Below are 21,366 nucleotides of genomic sequence, written 5' to 3'. Positions count from 1 at the left end.
AGCCAGGAACTATGCTCAATGATAGGGAAACAGTAATGAGCAAGACAGGTATTGTCCTGTCTTCAAGGAGGTTTTGGTTGAATGGATTGAGCTATGCTCCCTGTGTCTGCTTCATTCTGTTCGACCATCAGCAGGTTTGGCCTGCTTAATCTGAATTCATTAATGGCTGGACTTGCGCATAGCCAATGTGGCCTTCCCTTCAATTCTCTGCTTCCTCATCTTTTAGCTTCTACTCCTACTTCTTTGTGAGATCAATCTCTAGATATTGATTCATTCAGATTCCAGAGAAGGAATCTGATCTACACTGCTCTTTGCTATGCCGAGTCATAACTGGTTGTTCTGGTATAAGCAGTGATGGCTAGATTGGATCACATGTTCTAAAGCATTGATGTCCTGAAGCTGGCCCTTTCTTTTGCAGTATGGGTAGGCAGATTTCCCCATAAAGGACTGTGCTTGGGAAGCTAGAGGAAACACTACAGTACCATCAACCCCTGATTTCTCTGACAGATTCCTGGACCCTGATACTGCTTCTTAAGGCTGAAAATGATAAATACCATTAATGAACAGTTTCCTGGAAACAAGTTTATACCATTATTTCAGGATTCGATTACTTGGGTGTGTACATGTGAGACGCTTGTTTTAATCAGCTTGGGTCGCCATGGCTTAGAGAACAAACATTAATTTCTCACAGTCTGGAGGCTGGGAAGTTCAGGATTAGGAGTTAGGAGATTCAGTTCTTGGCAGCTCCCTCTTCCTGTATTGTGGAGGCAGACTTCTTGGTGTGTTGGAGAGAGACTGAGAGAGGAGAGAAGTAGCTATATCTTTTGTGTCTCTTATTATAACAGTAATAATTCCATCATGGAAATTTCACCCTTATGACCTAATTACTTCCCAAAGACCCCATTTCAAATATCATCCAATGGGGTTTAGGGTTTCAATATGAATTTTGGGGAGCCATAACATGCAGTAATAACAATGCTTATGTGTCAACTCTGATACATACAGCTAATGAAATAAATGAGTAAGCACCTTTTTAAAATTATTTTCAGAAACTCATTAAAGTCTACTTTAAGAGCAAGATATGAGTGCTAGCTTTTACCAAGGAACAGCTTAGCCTTGTCTATGGACCTTTCTATATCAATAAGTACGATAATCTTTGCTCACTTGATAAACTTGAGGTAGTATTTATTGCTCCATTGATTTCCTTTGCTGGCATCTTTTTTCCCCTCTGTGCTTAGTCGCTCAGTCGAGTCTGACTCTTTGCGACCCCACAGACTGTAACCTACCAGCTTCTTCTGTCCGTGGTGATTCTCTAGGCAAGAATATTGGAGTGAGTTGCCATGCCCTCCTCCAGGGGATCTTCCCAACCCAGGGATCTAACTCAGGTCTCCCGCATTGCAAGCAGATTTTTACTGTCTGAGCCACCAAGGAAGCCCTTTTTCACCTATATATTTATCATAAAAGTAAAAATATTTCCTTTTTACATCAGTTTTCTTGATCTAGTCTTTCGAAATATCACAGATCAACTAAGAATCTAAGAAAAGAATGCCTTTTCTTGGTTTGTTTTCATTCAGGGTACCTCTCAGACTGGCAGAGATTAATACATGCTACATATTATAATATGAGAAACATTGATTTTAAACTTCCAGAGCCAGCCTGTTCATTATAAGAATCCTCCTGAGCACATGCTACTCTTCTCTTTAGTTTTTGGATAACTTTGTAAAGTGCAGTAATTCTTCAGTTACACCATATATCATTTGATACATTGCTATATTAGAGCAAGAGTTCCCCTTTTAGGAAGTTCAGTCTGATTTGGGGGAAAATTATTGGAGGCTGTTTATTATTTACCTTCTAGAATTCCTCAAATATTATTCTACACTAATTAAAAAAATATATATATATATATAATTTAAACTTTAGAGTCAACTAATATTATATCAAACACTGCTCTAGGAATCTTTTACATGTTTTGGAGGTTTCACAACAAGCCTGGAAAGAAAAACATTCACCAGATTTTATAAATGAAGACACTGAATCTCAGAGAAGTTAAGTGACTTGCTCACATGAAAACATGTCTTGTTTATAAAATGAACAAAACAGGCAGAACTGTATTGGTCCTGATGGTAACCATTACTTGCTAGTTCAGTCCTCTCCTTGAAGATGTATTCAGTTCAGTTCAGTTCAGTTCAGTTCAGTCGCTCAGTCGTGTCCGACTCTTTACATCCCCACGAGTCGCAGCACACCAGGCCTCCCTGTCCATCACCAACTCCCGGAGTTCACCCAAACTCATGTGCATCAAGTCGGTGATGCCATCCAGCCATCTCATTCTCTGTCGTCCCCTTCTCCTCCTGCCCCCAATCCCTCCCAGCATCAGGGTCTTCTCCAATGAGTCAACTCTTCGCATGAGGTGGCCAAAGTATTGGAGTTTCAGCCTCAGCATCAGTCCTTCCAATGAACACCCAGGCCTGGTCTCCTTTAGGATGGACTGGTTGGATCTCCTTGCAGTCCAAGGGACTCTCAAGAGTCTTCTCCAACACCACAGTTCAAAAGCATCAATTCTTTGGCCCTCAGCTTTCTTCACAGTCCAACTCTCACATCCATACATGACCACTTGAAAAACCATAGCCTTGACTAGACAGACCTTTGTTGGCAAAGTAATGTCTCTGCTTTTCAATATGCTGTCTAGGTTGGTCATAACTTTCCTTCCAAGGAGTAAGCGTCTTTTAATTTCATGGCTGCAATTACCATCTGCAGTGATTTTGGAGCCCAAGAAATAAAGTCTGACACTGTTTCCACTGTTTCCCCATCTATTTCCCATGAAGTGGTGGGACCAGACGCCAGAAGATGTATTAGAAATAGGAATAAATGAAAATTGTGTATTATTGTCCATTGCATGAAGTCATTAAATGAGCCACTGCATTTTATGCAAGATAGAGGTAGTCTCTTTTTCTGAAGCTCTGCTAGGTAAGTGAGCATGTACATTTTTTACAAGATTGAACTATAGGCTAAAAGAGAAGGAAAATAATGAAATGCAGAAGGTTTTGACATGCATTTATTTGAATAACTAAACAATTAAAATATTTTAGCATGTATATTGGTTGAAATTCAAGCTCAGCTCCAACAAAGACCAAAATGAAAGTAGTTTAAACAAGATAGGTGTTTCTTTCTCTCTGTTAACAGCTGCACCCGGGTAGTTCTGGGCACTATGGAGGTTTCCAGCTCAGTCACCAGTAGCCAATAGATAGTGTCCCTAAACCTCATGGTAGCCCAAACTTTGATATTGGTTCCCGGTCTATCATGATGTCTATTTAGAAATATTAAAATGCATTTAAAATTTCATCATCCTTTTCTGATAGCTGATGATCCCTTGAGAATAAGTGAAATGCACAAGTACAGTCAATTAAAGGGAGGCTTGCTAGACAAAGGCCTGGTGAGAAGACACTGAGAAATTCTATAAGAAAAGTAGAACCACTATGAGTGATATGAGATAAGGAATTTTCTTTAGGGATTAGACATCACATAATTGTGGGAGCTGCTGAGAAAGCACAGATCTGGAAGGGACAGTTAGAGGAAAGAGAGAAGGTCACTCATCAGGGCCTCAGAGGAAAGCTGGTGGAGTCTGGGAAGCCTGCACCCTCTGCATCTGGATGCTGCCTGAAGTTTCTGCAGGGAAGCAGGGCAGGTGGGAGGAAAAGCTGGACTTGGAGCAGGGACAGCAAAGACCAGGGACCCTGCTAGGACAAGCAAGAATCCCTAAGGAGAAATGGTAACCCACATCTGTCTCTCACCATGTCAATTCAGATGATGCAGGCCACCTGCAGAAAACCCACGTCATTTTCCACAGACCCCCTCCCATGTGCCTGGCCTGGTACTTGGAGAAGTTGGAGGAGGAGATCTGGGTGTACTGGCTGCTCCTCCATGCCAACAAGGACAACCAGCATATAACAACTTATACATCCTGCACTGATATCCAGTGTGCCAACCCCCAAGCACAGGGCTCAGTGTCACTTTGGCCTTCCAAGTCTCAGGCAAATTTCTCTTTTGGCCAACCCTCACCCAGAACTACATGGGGAAGGGAATTCTGGGAAATGTAGTTCCAGCTTAGCTAAATTGGCATAGGACAAAATAGTCAAGTGATAAACTCGACTAAGAGGATAAATATGAATCTGGAAAGAAATATTTCAGAGGGTCAAAGACTGTATTCTGTCTTCTGTGTAGACATTTATTTCTTTTAATTAAACATTACTTGTTAAAATATATGACTAGCTTCCATTCCATCTAGTTCTAAAAAAGAGGTTAGGTCATTTCATTACTGTCTCTTGGCTTTTGTTTCTTTAGCTATAAAACCAAAGACACTCTTTTGCTAATGCATGATAAAAGCTTTCATATTTATTTTCTCAGGAATGTTAATCATCTCCCTCGGGCTGATGATCGTCACGTATCTCCAGTTCCATCACCTCACATGACTTCTTGTTCCTTTTTTCCCAATGAGTGCTGGACTTTTCCATTTTGATGCTTCACTGTCAGCTGAACACAAAGAAGCTGTTCCTGAATTCTTATTCCCCTTATGCCAAGAAGACTTGTCTTTGTTTTCCATGGGGTAGTCACTCTGCCAGTCCTCAGTTCTAATGCTCTGGGACCATTTCCTGATGGAGTCAATGATCAAACGTTCTTGTATTTTCCCTCGAAATGGACTCCTCTGTTCATATTGTCCTTCTCTTTTCTGCCATCCTCATCTATTCTTTATGGTCTCATCCTGAGATTACTGGGAAGCCCTTCCTGTGGTTCTTTCCCCTTCCGGCCTTTCCACATACATCATCCACCATACCAGTATTCCCTAAACAACCATGTTCCTCATGTCACCGCAGCTCATGACTCTACCATGACTTCCCACTTTCTTCCATATCAGAAAAGTCAAATCACTTTCAAGATGGAGAGAAGACTAGAAATGCTGTACTCTACATTTTCTTTTTATAAAAAAGAAACAAGAAATTCTGAGAGATTGAGATCACAGAGATTTAGGACTAGATCTCTGGGTATCTATCTGAAGCCTAATTCCATTCTCTTTCTACTATGATATCACACATCCTGGAAGGAAAGGAAGTGTGATTTTCAAGAACTTCCATCATCCACCCAACTCCATCAGGGTATCTGCATGACTCCAAGACAACCATTTACATCATAGTCTATAGACTTTTCTTCCAGGGCTACCATTCACATAGAAATACATTTAGATTCCTGAGGATACAAAGAGTTGTGACATGAGGCAATACTTTGCTCTCTGTGCATTTTTATTTTCCACTGCTCCATACCCAGGTCAGGAGACAGAAAGCACTTGTGACCTCTTTTCATTCTGCATCTAGTCTCCCCGAATCCCTCCTAGCTTGAAAGCTCAGTGAAAGTCTTATTTCCTCTATGAATTTACTCCTTTCTTCAAGGTCTTTATTCATATGAACCACCAGTTATTTCTAGTGTAGAGTAGTTCAGTTCTGGGCTACAAAGAGCCTGAATTTGAAACCAGAAAACTTGAGTTCTAATCTCAGTTCTTTTGCCTACTGGTTATGTGATTTTGAGTCATTTATTTTCTCTGAAGCTGTTTCTAAATCCATGCTGCTGCTGTGTCACTTCAGTCATGTCCGACTCCATGCGACCCCATAGACAGCAGCCCACCAGGCTCCCCCATCCCTGGGATTCTCCAGGCAAGAATACTGGAGTGGGTTGCCATTGCCTTCTCCAATGCATGAAAGTGAAAAGTGAAAGTGAAGTCGCTCAGTCGTGTCCGACTCTTAGCGACCCCATGGACTACAGCCTGCCAGGCTCCTCCGTCCATGGGATTTTCCAGGCAAGAGTACTGGAGTGGGTTGCCATTGCCTTCTCCAATGCATGAAAGTGAAAAGTGAAAGTGAAGTCGCTCAGTCGTGTCCGACTCTTAGCGACCCCATGGACTACAGCCTGCCAGGCTCCTCCGTCCATGGGATTTTCCAGGCAAGAGTACTGGAGTGGGGTGCCATTGCCTTCTCCTCTAAATCCATGAACTAGGCATAATAACACCTGTCCTACATCACAGAGTATAGGTGAGTATCAAGGGAGCCAATGCATAGGCATGTGTTTTGGATCCTGTAGTGTATGTTGTAAATGAAAGTTAGCATGTGATAACAACTTAGTCCTTAATGAAACAGTGTATTGCTTTTGAGTGTTTACTGGTTTATTAACCAGAACGTGGTTACTGGATTGTAAACTCTTGGAGGGGAGACATGACATCTCATATTTTTTCCTTCTGTCCTTTAAAGTCATGCTGAGTGCTAAGTTGCTCAGTCTTGTCTGACTCTTTGTGCCCAGAGTAGTCCACCAGCCTCCCTGTCCATGGCATTCTCCAGACAAGAATACTGAACTGGGTTGCCATGCCCTCCTCTGGGGGATTTTCCCAAGCCAGATTCAAACCTGCATCTCTTTTGTCTCTTGATTGGCAGGCAGGTTCTTTAATTAGCACCACTTGTTTGAAAATGATGCAGGGGTACATTCATGTTTCTAAGGAGGAGAGCGAAAGAACTTTAAAACAAAGATGAATATACAGGAAAAGTCTCGGCCTGTGTTTCTTTATCTGTGTCAAGCTATATCTAGTTGGTAGGCTAAGTACTAACAAAGCTACCGTCACTAGGTTGCCACAGAAAAGCCTGTATGTCCTGAAACCATCAAGTTTTTGCAGAACAATCCATCACTTTGCAATCACACACCCCAATTTGGGACTCAAACCCACAGTCTTCTAACCTCAGTCCTTTGGGTGGGACTCCAATTCAGCTGCACTTCAGTTGGTACTTGAACCCACAATTTCTGGCTTAAGAGGGGCCTTGAACCCACAGTCTCCCAGATGAAACCACACACCTGGTCACAAGACTTAATGGACCTCAGGTTATTTATATCTTGCTGCAGAAAAAAATTCAGCAAGAGACAAAGTGACGGGCAAGAAGTAGGTTTATTAATATAGGACACTTGTGAAGGATACAAGAGGTCAGGCAAAAGGAATCTGTCCTGAAAAGTAAATAGGAAAGCAGGTTTATTTAGGGAGAAACATACTCCACAGAAAGAGTTCAGGCCATCTCAGAGGGCGAGAGGCCCCAAAATATGGGGTGGTTAGTTTGTATGAGCTGGATAATTTCATAGGCTAATAAGTGGGAGAATTATTCCAACTATTTTGAAGAAGGGGACTGAGATTTCCAGAAACTGAGCCACTGCCCACTCTGACCTTTTATGGTTAGCCTCAGAACTGTCATAGTGCCTGTGGGTGTGTCATTTTGTACATGCTAATATATTATAATGAGCATATAATGAGCCTAAGGTTCACTGAAAGTCAATCTTCTGCCATTTTGGGCCTAATCTGTTCTAACCAGCCTTTATCATACCCTCAATGGCCTTGTCATTCTTTTAAAGGTTGTGCCCTGCCCCCTTCCCTCCTGTCTCAATTTGGGCATGAGTTCTAAAAATCCTTTTCTGTTGTGGCCTCTAAGAAAAGATGCAAGAGAATTAGCACTGCTCAGAAACAAGTAGTTGGAAGCACTTAGGGCATTTGTCAAGTCATAAAGAGTTATTTGGGAATTTCAGACACAGAGTATCTAAAAGTAGTACTAGATTTTTTTTTTTTTTGACACTTCTGCTTTTTGCTCTCACATGGAGAAGAGTCTTTCAGAGCATTTCTTAGAACAAAAGCAAGCTAATGGGATGAGACTCTCAGGTTTGAAGGAGGTTTGCATTTGGGAAAGGGAAATAACCCATCATCTCCTGATTTCTTCCACTTGTGATTGCTGTTTCAAGCACTGATTCAGATATTCACACCTGAGGCTAGAAGGCAAGCAGTAGGAGACAGAATGTGGCGGTGGTTTAGTTACTCAGTCTTGTCAAACTCTTGTGATCCCATCGATTGTAGCCCGCCAGGCTCCTCTGTCCTTGGGATTCCCCAGGCAAGAATACTGGAGTGGGTTGCCATTTCTTTCTCCAGGATCTGGGAAGATTCCCTGGAGAAAGAAATGGCAACCCAACCAGTCCATACTAAAGGAGACCAGTCCTGGGTGTTCATTGGAAGGACTGATGCTGAGGCTGGAACTCCAATACTTTGGCCACCTCATGCGAAGAGTTGACTCATTGGAAAAGGCCCTGATGCTGGAAGGAATTGGAGGCAGGAGGAGAAGGGGATGACAGAGGATGAGATGGCTAGATGGCATCACCAACTCGATGCACATGAGTTTGGGTGGACTCTGGCAGTTGGTGATGGAGAGGGAGGCCTGGAATGCTGCGATTCATGGGATCGCAAAGAGTTGGACACGACTGAGCGACTGAACTGAACTGAACTTTACTGCTGAGCCACCATTCCCTTTAAGGAAAACAAGCAGTTAATTCACATTGATGGCTTGAGACGATCAATTCTGCTAGAGTTTTTAGAAGAGATCTGAATAATTCTCCTTTTTGTCTTGCTAAGAGTTAGGCATTTATGTCCATGTTCATATTGTAGTTAATTTTTTCTTTTCCAAAGAAACCATGGCATAAGAATTCCAATTCAGTAACCAAAATTGTATTCTAGAGTATTGGCACAAATGATTTGAAATTTAAAGAATATTTTTATTAAGAGCAAATTTTCATGCCGGATCATGAATGCATCATAAAACTTATTAACCTGATGCAATTATTGCTCAGGTATTTCATTTAGAGAGCTTATTACTTGTAATAGAAGCAAATCCTTTGTGTCAACAGGGGTATAAAGAGAAAAGTACTTGCTGTTCCAAAGAAAACTCAAAAGCAAGATTAAATCATCTTTATTAAATCTTTTAAAATATGGGTTGGCTTAGAACAACATTCCTTCATTGTATTAGATCACAACATAGTTTCTCTTGTCAAAAGTATTTCTATTTTTAGGCTAAAGTGTATGCCCTACATTATTTCGCTTTCTGGTCCTCTGTTTGCCTGAGTCTAGAATAATTGGGGTACTCTGAAATCTAGAATTCAGAAGGGGGCTTAAATTTGCTACCAAGTAATCTTACATATTTTATTTTGTACATTTAAAATATTATTCTACAGAGGAATCCATAGGTTTCATGAGCCTGCTGAAGGGGTTCATAGAGGTTAAGGACTTCTGCCCTCCTGTAACTCATACTGAAACTCTTCCATCAAATGAAATCACAATATATACCCCACTGCTTTTATTAGAGACTTTTATGAAACATTCTGTTTTACACGACTCATTTCTCCCTTTAAAATATGTTCAAAATCTTAACTTGACTCTCCACTCTTTCTGGGGTGATTCTGATCATTTTAGCTCCTTCTAGTAATGAATACTTTTCTATTACAGTTCAAGCTTCAGGGTAGAACCAAAGATCCCTGACAGTGTGAGGATATAGAGCCACATAGAGATTTGTCTTCTTCTTAGGCTTCAAAAGTAAAGCAGAAATGAGTCCAAACCCAAAGCATAAAGTTATTATCTCATGAGTTCATTTGAGGTAATACTTGTGTAGCCGCCTTCCTTAAAATAGCCTCTGTAACTCAGAAAAATGTGTGTGACTGTTCTTTTCAAAACAATTATTAGGGTCTTTTTTCAAAATCCAAGAACTCTATGTCCATAAATTAATTAATTAACCTCTTCTTCTTATCTTATGACTAATATCTTTTCATTAGAGAAGATTGAAGTAATTTGTCCAAGGTCACATATTAGGCTCCATAATGAGGCTATGACTGTTATCCTTTAACTGCCTTTGTATTCTCAAGTTCAAGCAGAACTTTACCCTAAGGATTGAATGACAGGTGACACCAAATCACCTCCCCCTATCTCTTTTTCCAAATAGGCAGGAGCTCCAGCAAGAAAGCATCTTGGAGGGACCTGGAAGAGAGGAGAGGGGCAGAAGGTGGTGGGGATCCATCTGGTCACTCACTTGTCCAGCACATGTGAATGGCTCACTCATGACCCACTGGGCATGGTGCCCATTGATGGTGACTCAGGAATGGATGAGTGAAAGCCACACCTCCCCTGCATGGAGCTAGTGGTGGGGACAGGCAATAAGACAGAAAATAAACACATGTATAATACAGCTTCGAGAAGCGAGAAGTGTCAACATTTAAGTGGAAGTAAGAGTGATGGAGACAAATAAAGAAGGATCAGGGATAAGATCAATGGCCTTAAGGGGGTCACTCAAGGTTTAGGAGGAGTTTTGGGAGGAGAGCAAGAAAGCCTGCAGAGGTTGTAAACAAAGTGCATGAATTCAGACCAGACATTGGCGTCAAGCTTCCTGACACTGAACTGGCAGTTCCATGGTGTAGGACTCCAGATAAGTCAATCCATCTCCCCAGGCTTCAGCTTCCTGACCTACCTCACAGTTTAACTGGGGTTGAACAAAGATATTTGCATGGAGTGTACCTAGTGCATTGCCTGGTGGGTGGCATGGACTCAATACACTTAGTTATTAGTGCTATTAAATATCTGGGTACAGTCTAGACATGAGATGGATGTTTCCAGTAATGCCAAGCACTGACCTCAGCTGGCATTTTGCTTAAGCCATTTCAGGAGACATAGCAAATGTTCCATAGCCCCATATTGAATTATGATGCCATGGTCCTTCTCACCTCCCTTCCAAGCATCATTCCAATTAGGTCAAGACTAAAGAAAACACATGTATTGCTTGAAGTATGGTTCAGTCCTGCATTACCTACTGTCGAGAGAGCCTTCTAGTATATCAGACAGATGTTACAAAAAATTTGGAGGCTTTGGTGAAAGGTGTGATTTAGGCTGAGAAAGAACCAATTCTCTATTATTCTGAGTTGGTGCAACTAATTTGGACTCTGTGTCTTGGGTGTCTTGTTCATTGTTGTTTCCTTGAGCCTAACCTTGTGCCTGGCCCACAGTAAAGGCTTAAGAAATATTTGTTAGACGAGTCCAAAAAAGTTTCTGGAACTCTTTCAGCTTCTGTGATGTAGGGGTGCTGTCTCTCTAGTCAGCTGTTGACATATCCTGATCTTCTCTAGTATGAGTTTGTATCAATATAGAGGGTATCAGAAATAAAAGTGGTTTGAGTGGAACCTCATACACATTTGACCAAAAGTTATGTCTGAGTAAAGCTACTCAATTGAGGATGTGGAGCCATCTCTAATTCATTTGGCAACTTAAGAAGTTTCATGTCTTAAAGTTACAAAAATTAAGGCCATAAAAAATGTATGGTATTAGAAAATATTTATTTCTATTATGTTCTTCAAATATAAGATTCAACCCTTCTCCTGAAGTGGAAAAAAAGACTGAGATTAGCTATATCATGGGATTATAATTCCTATCTTGGTTTAGTAATTGAATGTTTTAAAACTTGACACTTTCCAAAAAAGTGTTGAGATAATTTCTTCCCGGTTTGCCTAGCAGAAATATTCAAAAGTCTAAGTCTGGTATTTGGGGGTTGTTTTTCCTTACTTAATTAGTGTTAGAGCTTATAGAAATATTTCAGTGGATTATCTGAGGCTTAAGAATCATGTAAAATTTCTCAGATGTAAGCGGGAAGTCTAAAGTTAATAATGGTAATAAAAGATCTTAAAAAAAAATTCGTACCATAGCTACAAATAATCAGCTCTCAAGAACTATAAACTGGCTGATGTTTGAGCCTACTAGCAAGTTTACAAATTAGCCTGTCTCAGTTTCATGGATTTTGGCAAAAGACCCTAGACTCTTTGGTCAGAGACAAAAGACAGTTTATTACTCTTAGCAATTGCAATAGCCAGAGTTAACAGCATTTGCATGGTTCCCCAAGCCCTAATGCCTTGACATCATGAACCAGGCCAGATGACACCTACACATAGAATGGGTTATTTTAGAGAAGAAGAGTCCCAACCTTGGGGAACCCAAGTCTTTTATAATAGACAGTAAACCAACCTGATTTTTCCCTTGAAGGGAAACATTAATTTAAGCAATAGCAAGCAAACTTTTGCCCAGAGGAGATACTCCATCTTCCAAGGCTGCTTGTTATATGAACATCCTTAGAAAGACAGTCTGGAACAAACTCAGTGCTTTTGTCAGGAAACATACTGAAATGCAAGACCCATGAAAAATTGTTTTTCAACTCAAATATTCTAAAACATATTAAACAATGTTCTGTTTAAAACAAAACTTTGAAACTTTTTAAGGCACAAAGACTGTAGAGCCTAGCTTTGTTTGTTTGGTTTTGCAGTGTTTAAGCAGCCTTTTGGAGGATAGCTATCAGTAGTAAGCATATGACTTGTTTGCCATAACATTTAATCTAAAATTTATAACTAAATAATGAGCTCTTCTAAAAGAAATTGTTCATGTGATGTTTTCATAAAGATGATGACAATTCCAGGGATGTGGAATAGCAGGTTCTAATTTGGAAGTTTACTTAGCTACTAGACTTCAAGATATACAGGGTTTAGAACAAAGGCTTGCAGACCAGAATTACATCAGATGTTCCCAAAGAGATTTTGATAGTCTTCATATTTCCTTCTAGGCTCCAGGCCTCTAATACTCAAAACCATTACAGTCAGAGACTTTTTTAGTGTTCAATCTTTTCTTTTTCCTACCATTCTTATGGAATAATACATACTTTTAGGGAAAAAGCATATTGATTAAATTATTATTCTTTAAACAGAAGAATTTTATTATCAAATGGAGCCATTATACAATCATATTCACCCAATGGGTTTGTGGTGTGTCTACCTTTAAGATCTTCTAAATATTTTTTTTCTTTCAAGTTTTATGTTTCAGTTATCACCAAAATTCATACCAATACTGTTCCTCCTCCTCCCCAGTTAATTAAGTTAAAAGATATTTAGCTTGATTAAAGTGGTGATTTATTTGGTTCTCTGGTGTTAGTCATTACAATAACGCAAAGTAAACCAACAATAGTATCTGAATGGTTTTATACTAAATTTGCATCCAAGCAAAAGAGGAAAAACTTAAAGAAGAGAAATATGTGCCCGTTGCTAATTAAATTTCACTTTCCTCTTTGGAGTTAGATAATGCACAGTGGTTCCCAAAAGAACCAAAGAGTCTGAAACTGTATTTTTGTAGCACAAACACAGCTAAACACAGAGAAATTGCACCATTTATCACATTGCCATCAAAAATGACTGTTCACATAATATAACACATTGGGGTTTAGCTTTCCTCTCTGACCTGCACTATGATTGTTGCCTCATGCCCTTTAAAATTATGAATATCAGACAGTGAAAACATTAAAGAAATAGAGTAAAAGTTTTAACGCTATCTTATTAAGCACAGTATTCACGTGTTACTTTATTGTTCTTCAGAACACATTAAGCATTTTTCCAAAGAACACTTGCAACATTAGAAACTATAATACTTTTTATTATACTTCTTATTATGAATACTGAAGCATCATTCATAAGAAAAGTGCAACATAAAATGTCATGTGTGAAGCACGCTATTCACATCATACTGTAAACCAGAGTGGATTACTTTTTTGTAACTCCTTCCCTTCTCTTTTTTTCATTTTGAATTCTAGTTCAAAATATCTGCAAATTCGGATAAGCATACTCCTGGGGGCTACTTTCTGGAATCTTCCTTCAGTGATTCATTAAAGGAAATCAATTTCTTGACCTTTAGGAAAAATCTGTTTCCTAAAGTTTCTTCTTCCTTATCTTCCCACTAATAACTATTCTTCCATTTAAAAGAAAGCACATCCATTACCTGCCAGAAATCTTATTATGACAATGTGTCCCCAACTATAAAAACCTGAGGAACACTAATCAAAAAGGCAGTTGGAGATATTGGTGTAGATGTGGACTAGAAAAATGACTCTAATGACTATATAATAATACTTCTTAAGCTTAGATATTTCCAATAATCTGCTTTTAACAAACCTATGGGCTGAGCTAATCAAGTTATCAACTGATACATCATTACAATCATTTTTTTTGTTAACTTAAAGAATGTAGTGAGACTGCTATTATAAAAAATTTTTGACTCCCCATCAATTTTTATTATTCTTGAGAACATTTCATCTATTTAAAAATGTAAACTTTATGTTAAATGCCATGTTGCTATATTTTTAAATGGATGAAGATGAATATCAAATAGAGATGGTATTTAAATTCCACTGGAACTATTTGAGTGATATAAATATTCTCTATTATAAACATAGAGTTTAAATGGCATCAAAAGTAAATAAATAAAATCATTGAAATTGCATATTTTGCTGTCATTTAAATTTGTGGTAAAAAAAAAAAAGTGAGATGTTGATTTATAAATGAAAGAAAGTACTTAGCTTTTCTAATTATTTTAAAGGCTACACAAGCATGAAAGCCTGGAGACCCCGCCACAGTTCTTATTCCCAATTGGCACCTGTTCACAATAGGGTTCCATTTTTAACTCTGGAATGTTTTTAAGGATTTAAAGTTTAATCCAATTAATCCATGTAATCCAATTTCTCCTAAAATATTTTAGAAAATCATTTCTGATTGATTCTGACTAGAAATCATTAAAATAGAAAGATTGGGGAAGCTTGAGGCTTTATTTCATTGCTTTTCTTGGTTTGTTAATATTCTTGAATAAGGTATCTATTTTAAAAGTGGCCAGAAGTGAGCAAAATCCAGAGAGACTGAGAGAAGGAAAAATACAAAAAGTAAAGATGTTGTGGATGGTGGTTTGCTGTGCTGTGCTTAGTCGCTCAGTCATGTCCGACCCTTTGTGACCCCATGAACTGTAGCCAGCCAGGCTCTTCTGTCCATGGAGATTCTCCAGGCAAGAATACTGGAGCGGGTTGTCTTGTCCTTCTCCAGGGGATCTTCCTAACCCAGGGATAGAACCCAGGTCTCCTGCATTACAAGTGGATTCTTTACCATCTGAACCACCAGGGAAGTCCAAGAATACTGGAGTAGGTAGCCTGTCTCTTCACTAGGGGAACTTCCTGACCCAGGAATCGAACCAGGGTCTCCTGCATTGCAGGCGATTTCTTTACCAGTTGAGCTACCTGGGAATCATGATGATGGCTTATGAAGGAGTATATTTTTAAAGGACAAGATTTTCCCACTCCAGCCGCTTATAAGATCATAATGTAAACATCTAGTTGGAAGGAAATGGGCATACTCCCTTACAAATTCACATTTTAAGTACCTCTGTACAGTGAGAGCAGAGCTGGGTCTGCTGCACATTGCCTACAAAGTCAGTAAAAGCCATAGGATTTGGCTTCACTCCTACAAAGTATAGGACACTGGCTCCATCAGGTTGTTCAGAACTCTACAGCCTACGTGTAGAACTTCCTCCAAGTTGCTAGGAGTTCCCTAAGAGTTTCAAGGTAAGGTAAGAGTTTCAAGCCTTCCATGAGTCTTTCAGACCTGAGGCTGCCATGCCACGTGGTTCAGGAAATGCTCAAGCCAAATGGAAAGCATGCCTGAAATGCTGCAGCGTTTACATCTGAAGGCACAGGGAGAGAAAGGACAGCCTCAGTGGGAAAAAAATGTTCAGCAGTGGCAGAAATATAGGAGGAGGGGGAGATAAGCATGGCTGCTGACATGGCAGAGCTCAGCCGTTACCACTGATTGGCCCTATTTATCCAAGTTTGTGTCCTCTGCTGCACACAGAGCCACTTCGACGAGTTTGTCCCTCATGGTCATTTTATGGCCCTCTGTGCAGCCGTAAACACCACAGATTTCATCTGGATCAGGCCTGTTCTGACAGGCAACCTTGGTGATTGAATACCGTGTGAAATACGAGTCTCAATATTTGTGGACAATCATCTCCCAGCAAGTCCAAAATTTCCTCAATCCTTGTAACCTGGAGAAGAGTTTAAAGACTCACGCAGACATTTATAGAGGCACCTATTGCAGAGGTGGTCCTGGAAGAGAAGGATAAAAGGTGGAATAATAGATGTCAAGGAGAATTGTTGCAGGGCCTGGTCACCTGCAGTGAATGGCTGCACTCATTGTGAGAGAATTATTATATCTCTGACTACTCCAGAGAGAGCCATCACTTTACTGCGGCATGTGGCAATAACTTGATTTTTGGTGGTGAGGAATTAGGCTCTCTCATTGGAAAAACACTTGGGATTTCAAAAAAAACAAACTTCCACCTATTATTAAATATCAGTATATTAAATTCCTGTGATAGTTTATACCTCTTTGCTGTTTACTTACGAATTGAAACAGCTTCTCCATTCCCTCTGCTCTGGGTACTCATAGCCCTTTTCCACTGTTCAGTGGAGACAAAATTCTGGCACCATCTTGCACCTAAGACTGCCATGGACGGACTTTATCCTTTCAGTAAGTTCTACCTTGCTGCAAATAGCACTTTCAGATTTTTATTTCACTCTCTATGGATCTGAAAACCTGTACTCTTTATGATTCTGAGATCTGTTAAAGCTATTTTAACATTGTCATTGTTGTTCAGTCACCTTTGAGACCCCATGGACTGCAGCACGCCAGGCTTCCCTGTCCTTCACTATCTCCTGGAGTTCACTCAAACGCATGTCCATTGAGTCGGTGATGCCATTTAACCATCTCATCCTGTCATCCCCTTTTCTTTCTGCCTTCAATGTTTCCCAGCATCAGGGTCTTTTCCAATGAGTGGGCCCTTTGCAACAGGTGGCGAAAGTTTTAGAGCTTCAGCTTCAGCATCAGTCCTTCTAATGAATATTCAGGGTTGATTTCCTTTAGGATTAACTGGTTTGATCTCCTTGCAGGACAAGGGATTCTCAAGAGTCTTCTCCAACACCACAGTTTGAAAGCAGGACCTCTACCTGCATCAAATACCCATGGCAGGAAGGAGCCTGGGGGACTGGCCTGTGGCATAGATGATTTGTCTTTGACAAAGTGAACTTACTTACTTTTATCTTGTACTTGCTCAAGGATAGCCTTGTTACAAAGGCTTCACCAAAATTACGCAGCCATCATTCTTCTTAGAGCCAGATCCTCTCTCTTGCAAAGCTCAGGGCAAGGTTACCTGATCTTTGCACTGGTCTCCGAGGATATAATCTGCAGGAACCTGGTGAAGGACTTTGGGGCACAGAGTGGAGGGGAGGGCTTTGGAGTGTTATTTTGGAATTCCTTCGTAATTAGAACAACAATAATCATGTTCCTTTGCTTGTGATTCTCTTCCATACCCTCAAGGTAACCACTTGGAGCAAATAATCAAGGGGAAAATATGTGTTTGCAGCCCTCTTCTGTAATTTAAATATTTTTCTTTGAAACAGCAAATTTACTTTGAGCAGATGTTCTCTGTACAGAGTGTGATCCTGCTACGAGAGATAAATTTTCAGTCAGAGACACAGGTGACAGCCCCATGATTCTGGCACAGGCAGCCCGAGTGGTTGCTGGTCAAGGGGGGCCCTCCTCAGCCTCTTGTTTCTTTCTCCTCTGGGGTAGGACGATGCAGCTGGTCTGTGTATAAACACTGGGTTTGCAACACAAGGTGACTTAGGCAGCACTGAGCCAGGGCTGGGGCAACTCCTAAGCCCTTCTTTCTTCAGCATCAGAAGTGCTTATACTCCTTATCTACATGTTCATTAACAAATATTTATTGAGCCACTCCCAAGAGCACACCGAGATGAAAAAGCATGAGATCCAGAGACGATCCGGGCTCCATGCCACCTCTGAACTCTGTTAGTGTTTAGTTGCTCAATCATGTCCAACTTATTGTGACCCCATGGACTGTAGCCCACCAGGCTCCTCTGCCCATGGAATTTTCCAGGCAATAACACTGCAGTGGGTTGCATGCCCTCCTCCAGGGGATCTTTCTGATCCAGGGATCGAACCTGCGTCTCTTATGTCTCCTGCATTGACAGGCAAATTCTTTACTACTAGCACCACCTGGGAAGCCAGTGTTGGGATCCTGGCAAATTATGAACTCCTTTCAACCTCAGTTTCCTCTACTTTAAAAGAGGGGAAGAGTAATGTTAGTCTCTAATGAGGAGGGATTCAGCGAGGATCCAATGATAACAAGGTTTGTAAAGGGCGGAGTCCATTGAAAGAACTTGTAGCTATTAGGCAAACTGGATTTGATGGGCTGTGAGCAGAAGTCAAGTAATCCCATCAGGCAGGTCCTATGATTCTGTGTCACTCTCAGATCACAAAAAGTCCTCGGATCAGTTCTTGTGCCAAGAAGAGTCTCCTTTCAGAAAGTCAAATATTTGATACAAAATCAAATCCTAGAGCTCCGTTTAATTGAGAGCTTCTCTCCACCCAGCTTGCCACAGGCCGGGAAGCCCGAGTTGGGGAAAGGAGCGGGGTCTGTCTCCTCTTTCACTCTCCTGGTTCCTACCCACTCGGTAGCTGGGATGGTGGACTTCTCCAAGGTTAGGGGCAGAGATTACAGGATAGGGCCCAGAGGAAAGTGGGTAGAGCCAGCATCTGGCACTGAGGCTCTGTGCTTGGCAGAGCCTCCAAGCTGCCTCCTGTCGTGGGCAGGTAGCCCCAGCCACTGCGCTTCCCGTTTGCAGTTCTCAGGACAGTGTCACCTGCCCCAGCCCTTCATGTTGCTCCCCCTACTTCCAGGGACCCTTGTCAAGCTCCCTCAGTTTCATATTTGACTGGAGAGGGAAGAAAGCACATCCCTCCTCCTTCCTCATGTAGAAGGACACAGCCCTGCAACCACAAATCTCGCAGAGGTCAGTGGGGCAGAGGGCAGTGAGCTGGCTCTCAGCTTCAGTGGATTTTCCATCATTTTGCTGCTCCCCGTCCACTCTTCCCTTTCTTCCAGTGCCCTGGTTGGTGCTGAGCGAGATTTTTCCTGGTGGAATTCGAGGACGTGCCATGGCTCTAACTTCCAGCATGAACTGGGGCATCAATCTCCTCATCTCTCTGACATTTTTGACGGTGACAGGTAAGAACTTGCTTTTCCCTAAGGCCTTTTATGCTCTTAGGACAGGTGTTAGGGAAGTACATCACCTGAAAAACACTTTCTTGTCAACATTTTCAAACGCTCAAAAGTAAAGAGGATGGCAGTGAACTTGATGTACCAACCACCCAATTTAAAGTTATCAGTCCTTAATTCAGTCATGACCCCACTTGTTCTGCCCCCAAATTAGCTTAAGTCATGTTCCAAACACGTCTCTAAAGTTTCAACAGGGACCTCTAAAAGATAAGACATCTACATACTGTGACTAAAATAGCATTTTCACCCCTAAAAAAAATACTAATAATAATCCCTTGGTATCAAGTATCCAGTCTGGGTTCACATCCTTCCAACTGTTTTATAATTATTTTCTCACTTTATTTGAATCACAGTTCAAATAACTGATTTACAGTTGATTGGTATGTCTCAGAATTTACAGGTTTCAACTCCATGTTTCCTCCCTCCCCACACTTTATATTTTTAATAAAGAAGCTGGGTCATTTGTTTCATAGACTTTTTCCCAGGCTGGATTTGCTGATTGTAGTCATATCACATGACCCTCTGTCCTTTGTGTGTTTCCTGTAAACTGCTATTTATCTGTGAGTGGTCAATCACTCAGTCATGTCCGACTCTTTGTGATCCCATGGACTGGAGCCTGCCAGGCATCTCTATTCATGGGATTTTACAGGCAAGAATGCTGGAGTGGGTTGCCATTTCCTTTTCCAGGGGATCTTCCCAACCCAGGGATAGAATCCGAGTCTTTTGCGTCTCCTGCATTGGCAGGTGATTCTTTACCCCTAGAGCCATCTGAGAAGCCTATTTATCTGTAGAGGCTGGGAAAGATTTAGCTTTTCTTGTTTATTTGCAAACCCCTTCCCAGGTGATGGCGTGTGTCCTGCTATTAGAGGCATGTCCTGTCTGTTTGTCTCCCACCTTGTCGTGCCTGCATCCTTTGAGGATCATTGCCAAGATCCATTATTTTCCTTCCATTATCCCTGAAAGACCCTGATGCTGGGAAAGATTGAGGACAGGAGGAGAAAGGGGCGACAGAGGATGAGATCATTGGATAGTATCATCGACTCAATGGATATGAGTTTGAGCAAACTCTAGGAGATGATGAAGGACAGGGAAGCCTGGTGTGCTGCAGTCCATGGGGTCACAAAGAGTCAGATACAACTGAGCGACTTAACAACAACTGAATTTTTATCAGCAGTATTTCTCTAAGGAGAAAATTCTTCTCATTAGTTGTTTGCCTGCCCTGAGTATGGATCATACACTAGATTCATATACTAGCAAGATTAGTGTTTGAAACTTTCTCTTTATTTTCTAGTTTTCAAAATAATAAGGTGGCTCCCCAGCATCCTCAAAAACTGACTAATAAGTTGAGTTTTCTTTGTTTTATATGTATATGTATATATATAATGCATAAATTTTAAATAGTGCATATATATATAATATGGAGATAATATATACATTTTCAGAAGTGGTTCATGCATGCATACTTAATCTCTCAGTCACGTCTGACTCTTTGCGACCCCATGGACTGTAGCCCACCAGGCTCCTTTGTCCATGGGATTTTCTGGGCGAGAATATTGAAATGGGTTGCCATTTCCTTCTCCAGGGGATGTATACTCAAAAAAATATATATCTAGAGGGAAAAACAAGAGTCTTTGAACTCATGTACTTCTGAATCTTGTTGACCACTTTTCTTTTTTCTTTTTTAGTACATCTACTTTTGGAAGTGAACTTTTGGAGTTATTAATTAAATTTAGCTTGTGTTTTTAATAAAATTTTAAAATATTTATGTCCCACATTTTTGGAAATAGCCTAAGACGAAACAAAGGAACTGGTCATTTGCACCAACCATATGTCTTCTGCTGAGATCACACACATAGATCCATGCCCTTCACCTTCTCTCTCTCTCTCTCTCTCTCTCTCTCTCTCACACACACACACACACACACACACACACACCCTTACCTGACATTTATATAGAGAAAGAGAAATATAAAAGAAAGAATGGAAATGATGGAGGACAAGTAAAGATGACACAAATCTCTGGAAAGGATAGCTAATATACAGGATGAGCTGATGAAGACTCAAGTTCTGAGTGGACTTTTAGAACAAATGATTGGAGAGCATATTCATTTATTAAAAAAAAAATCCTGGTATGATCTCAGACCTGTAGATGACATCTCATTGGACTAAATTTGAAATTCTATACTTCTTTTCAAAAAGTCAATTTTCCAAGTAAAAGATATAAGGGTTCTGCTTGACAGCAAGCCCTTGGGCACTGACTTTTGGTGCAATGTCAGCTGTACCAATAAAAGAAGAGTGTTACGGAGACACAGACATACCCTCCTGTGGTCATAATACAGCTGGGTATTGCTTTCAGCTCTGAGTAGAATATTTTTAGAGAGTTTCATTGTGTCCCCAAGGAGGGCACCAGGTGACATGGGCACATGGCCTGTGGTCTGTGAAGAACAGTTGCAGGAGCTCGGGGTGTTTGACTTGGACAAAGGGATGCTCAGGAAGGGGTGGAGGTG

General features: G+C 40.8%; 1 protein-coding gene across 1 annotated transcript in view; it reads left to right on the top strand.

The window, feature by feature from the left end:
• The window catches only part of SLC2A12 (solute carrier family 2 member 12), a 67,076-nt gene that overhangs the window by 29,889 nt on the left and 15,821 nt on the right, over positions 1 to 21,366 (top strand). Inside the window, exon 3 of the mRNA XM_069598467.1 lies at positions 18,686 to 18,808. Within this exon, the coding sequence (XP_069454568.1) occupies positions 18,686 to 18,808 (123 nt within the window). The remainder of the gene's footprint in view (positions 1 to 18,685; positions 18,809 to 21,366) is intronic.

This window comes from Ovis canadensis, chromosome 8 (genome assembly GCF_042477335.2).
Source record: "Ovis canadensis isolate MfBH-ARS-UI-01 breed Bighorn chromosome 8, ARS-UI_OviCan_v2, whole genome shotgun sequence".
NCBI lineage: Eukaryota > Metazoa > Chordata > Mammalia > Artiodactyla > Bovidae > Ovis > Ovis canadensis.
Note: the sequence above shows the minus strand (reverse complement) of the source record. Positions and strands in the feature narration are given on the sequence as shown.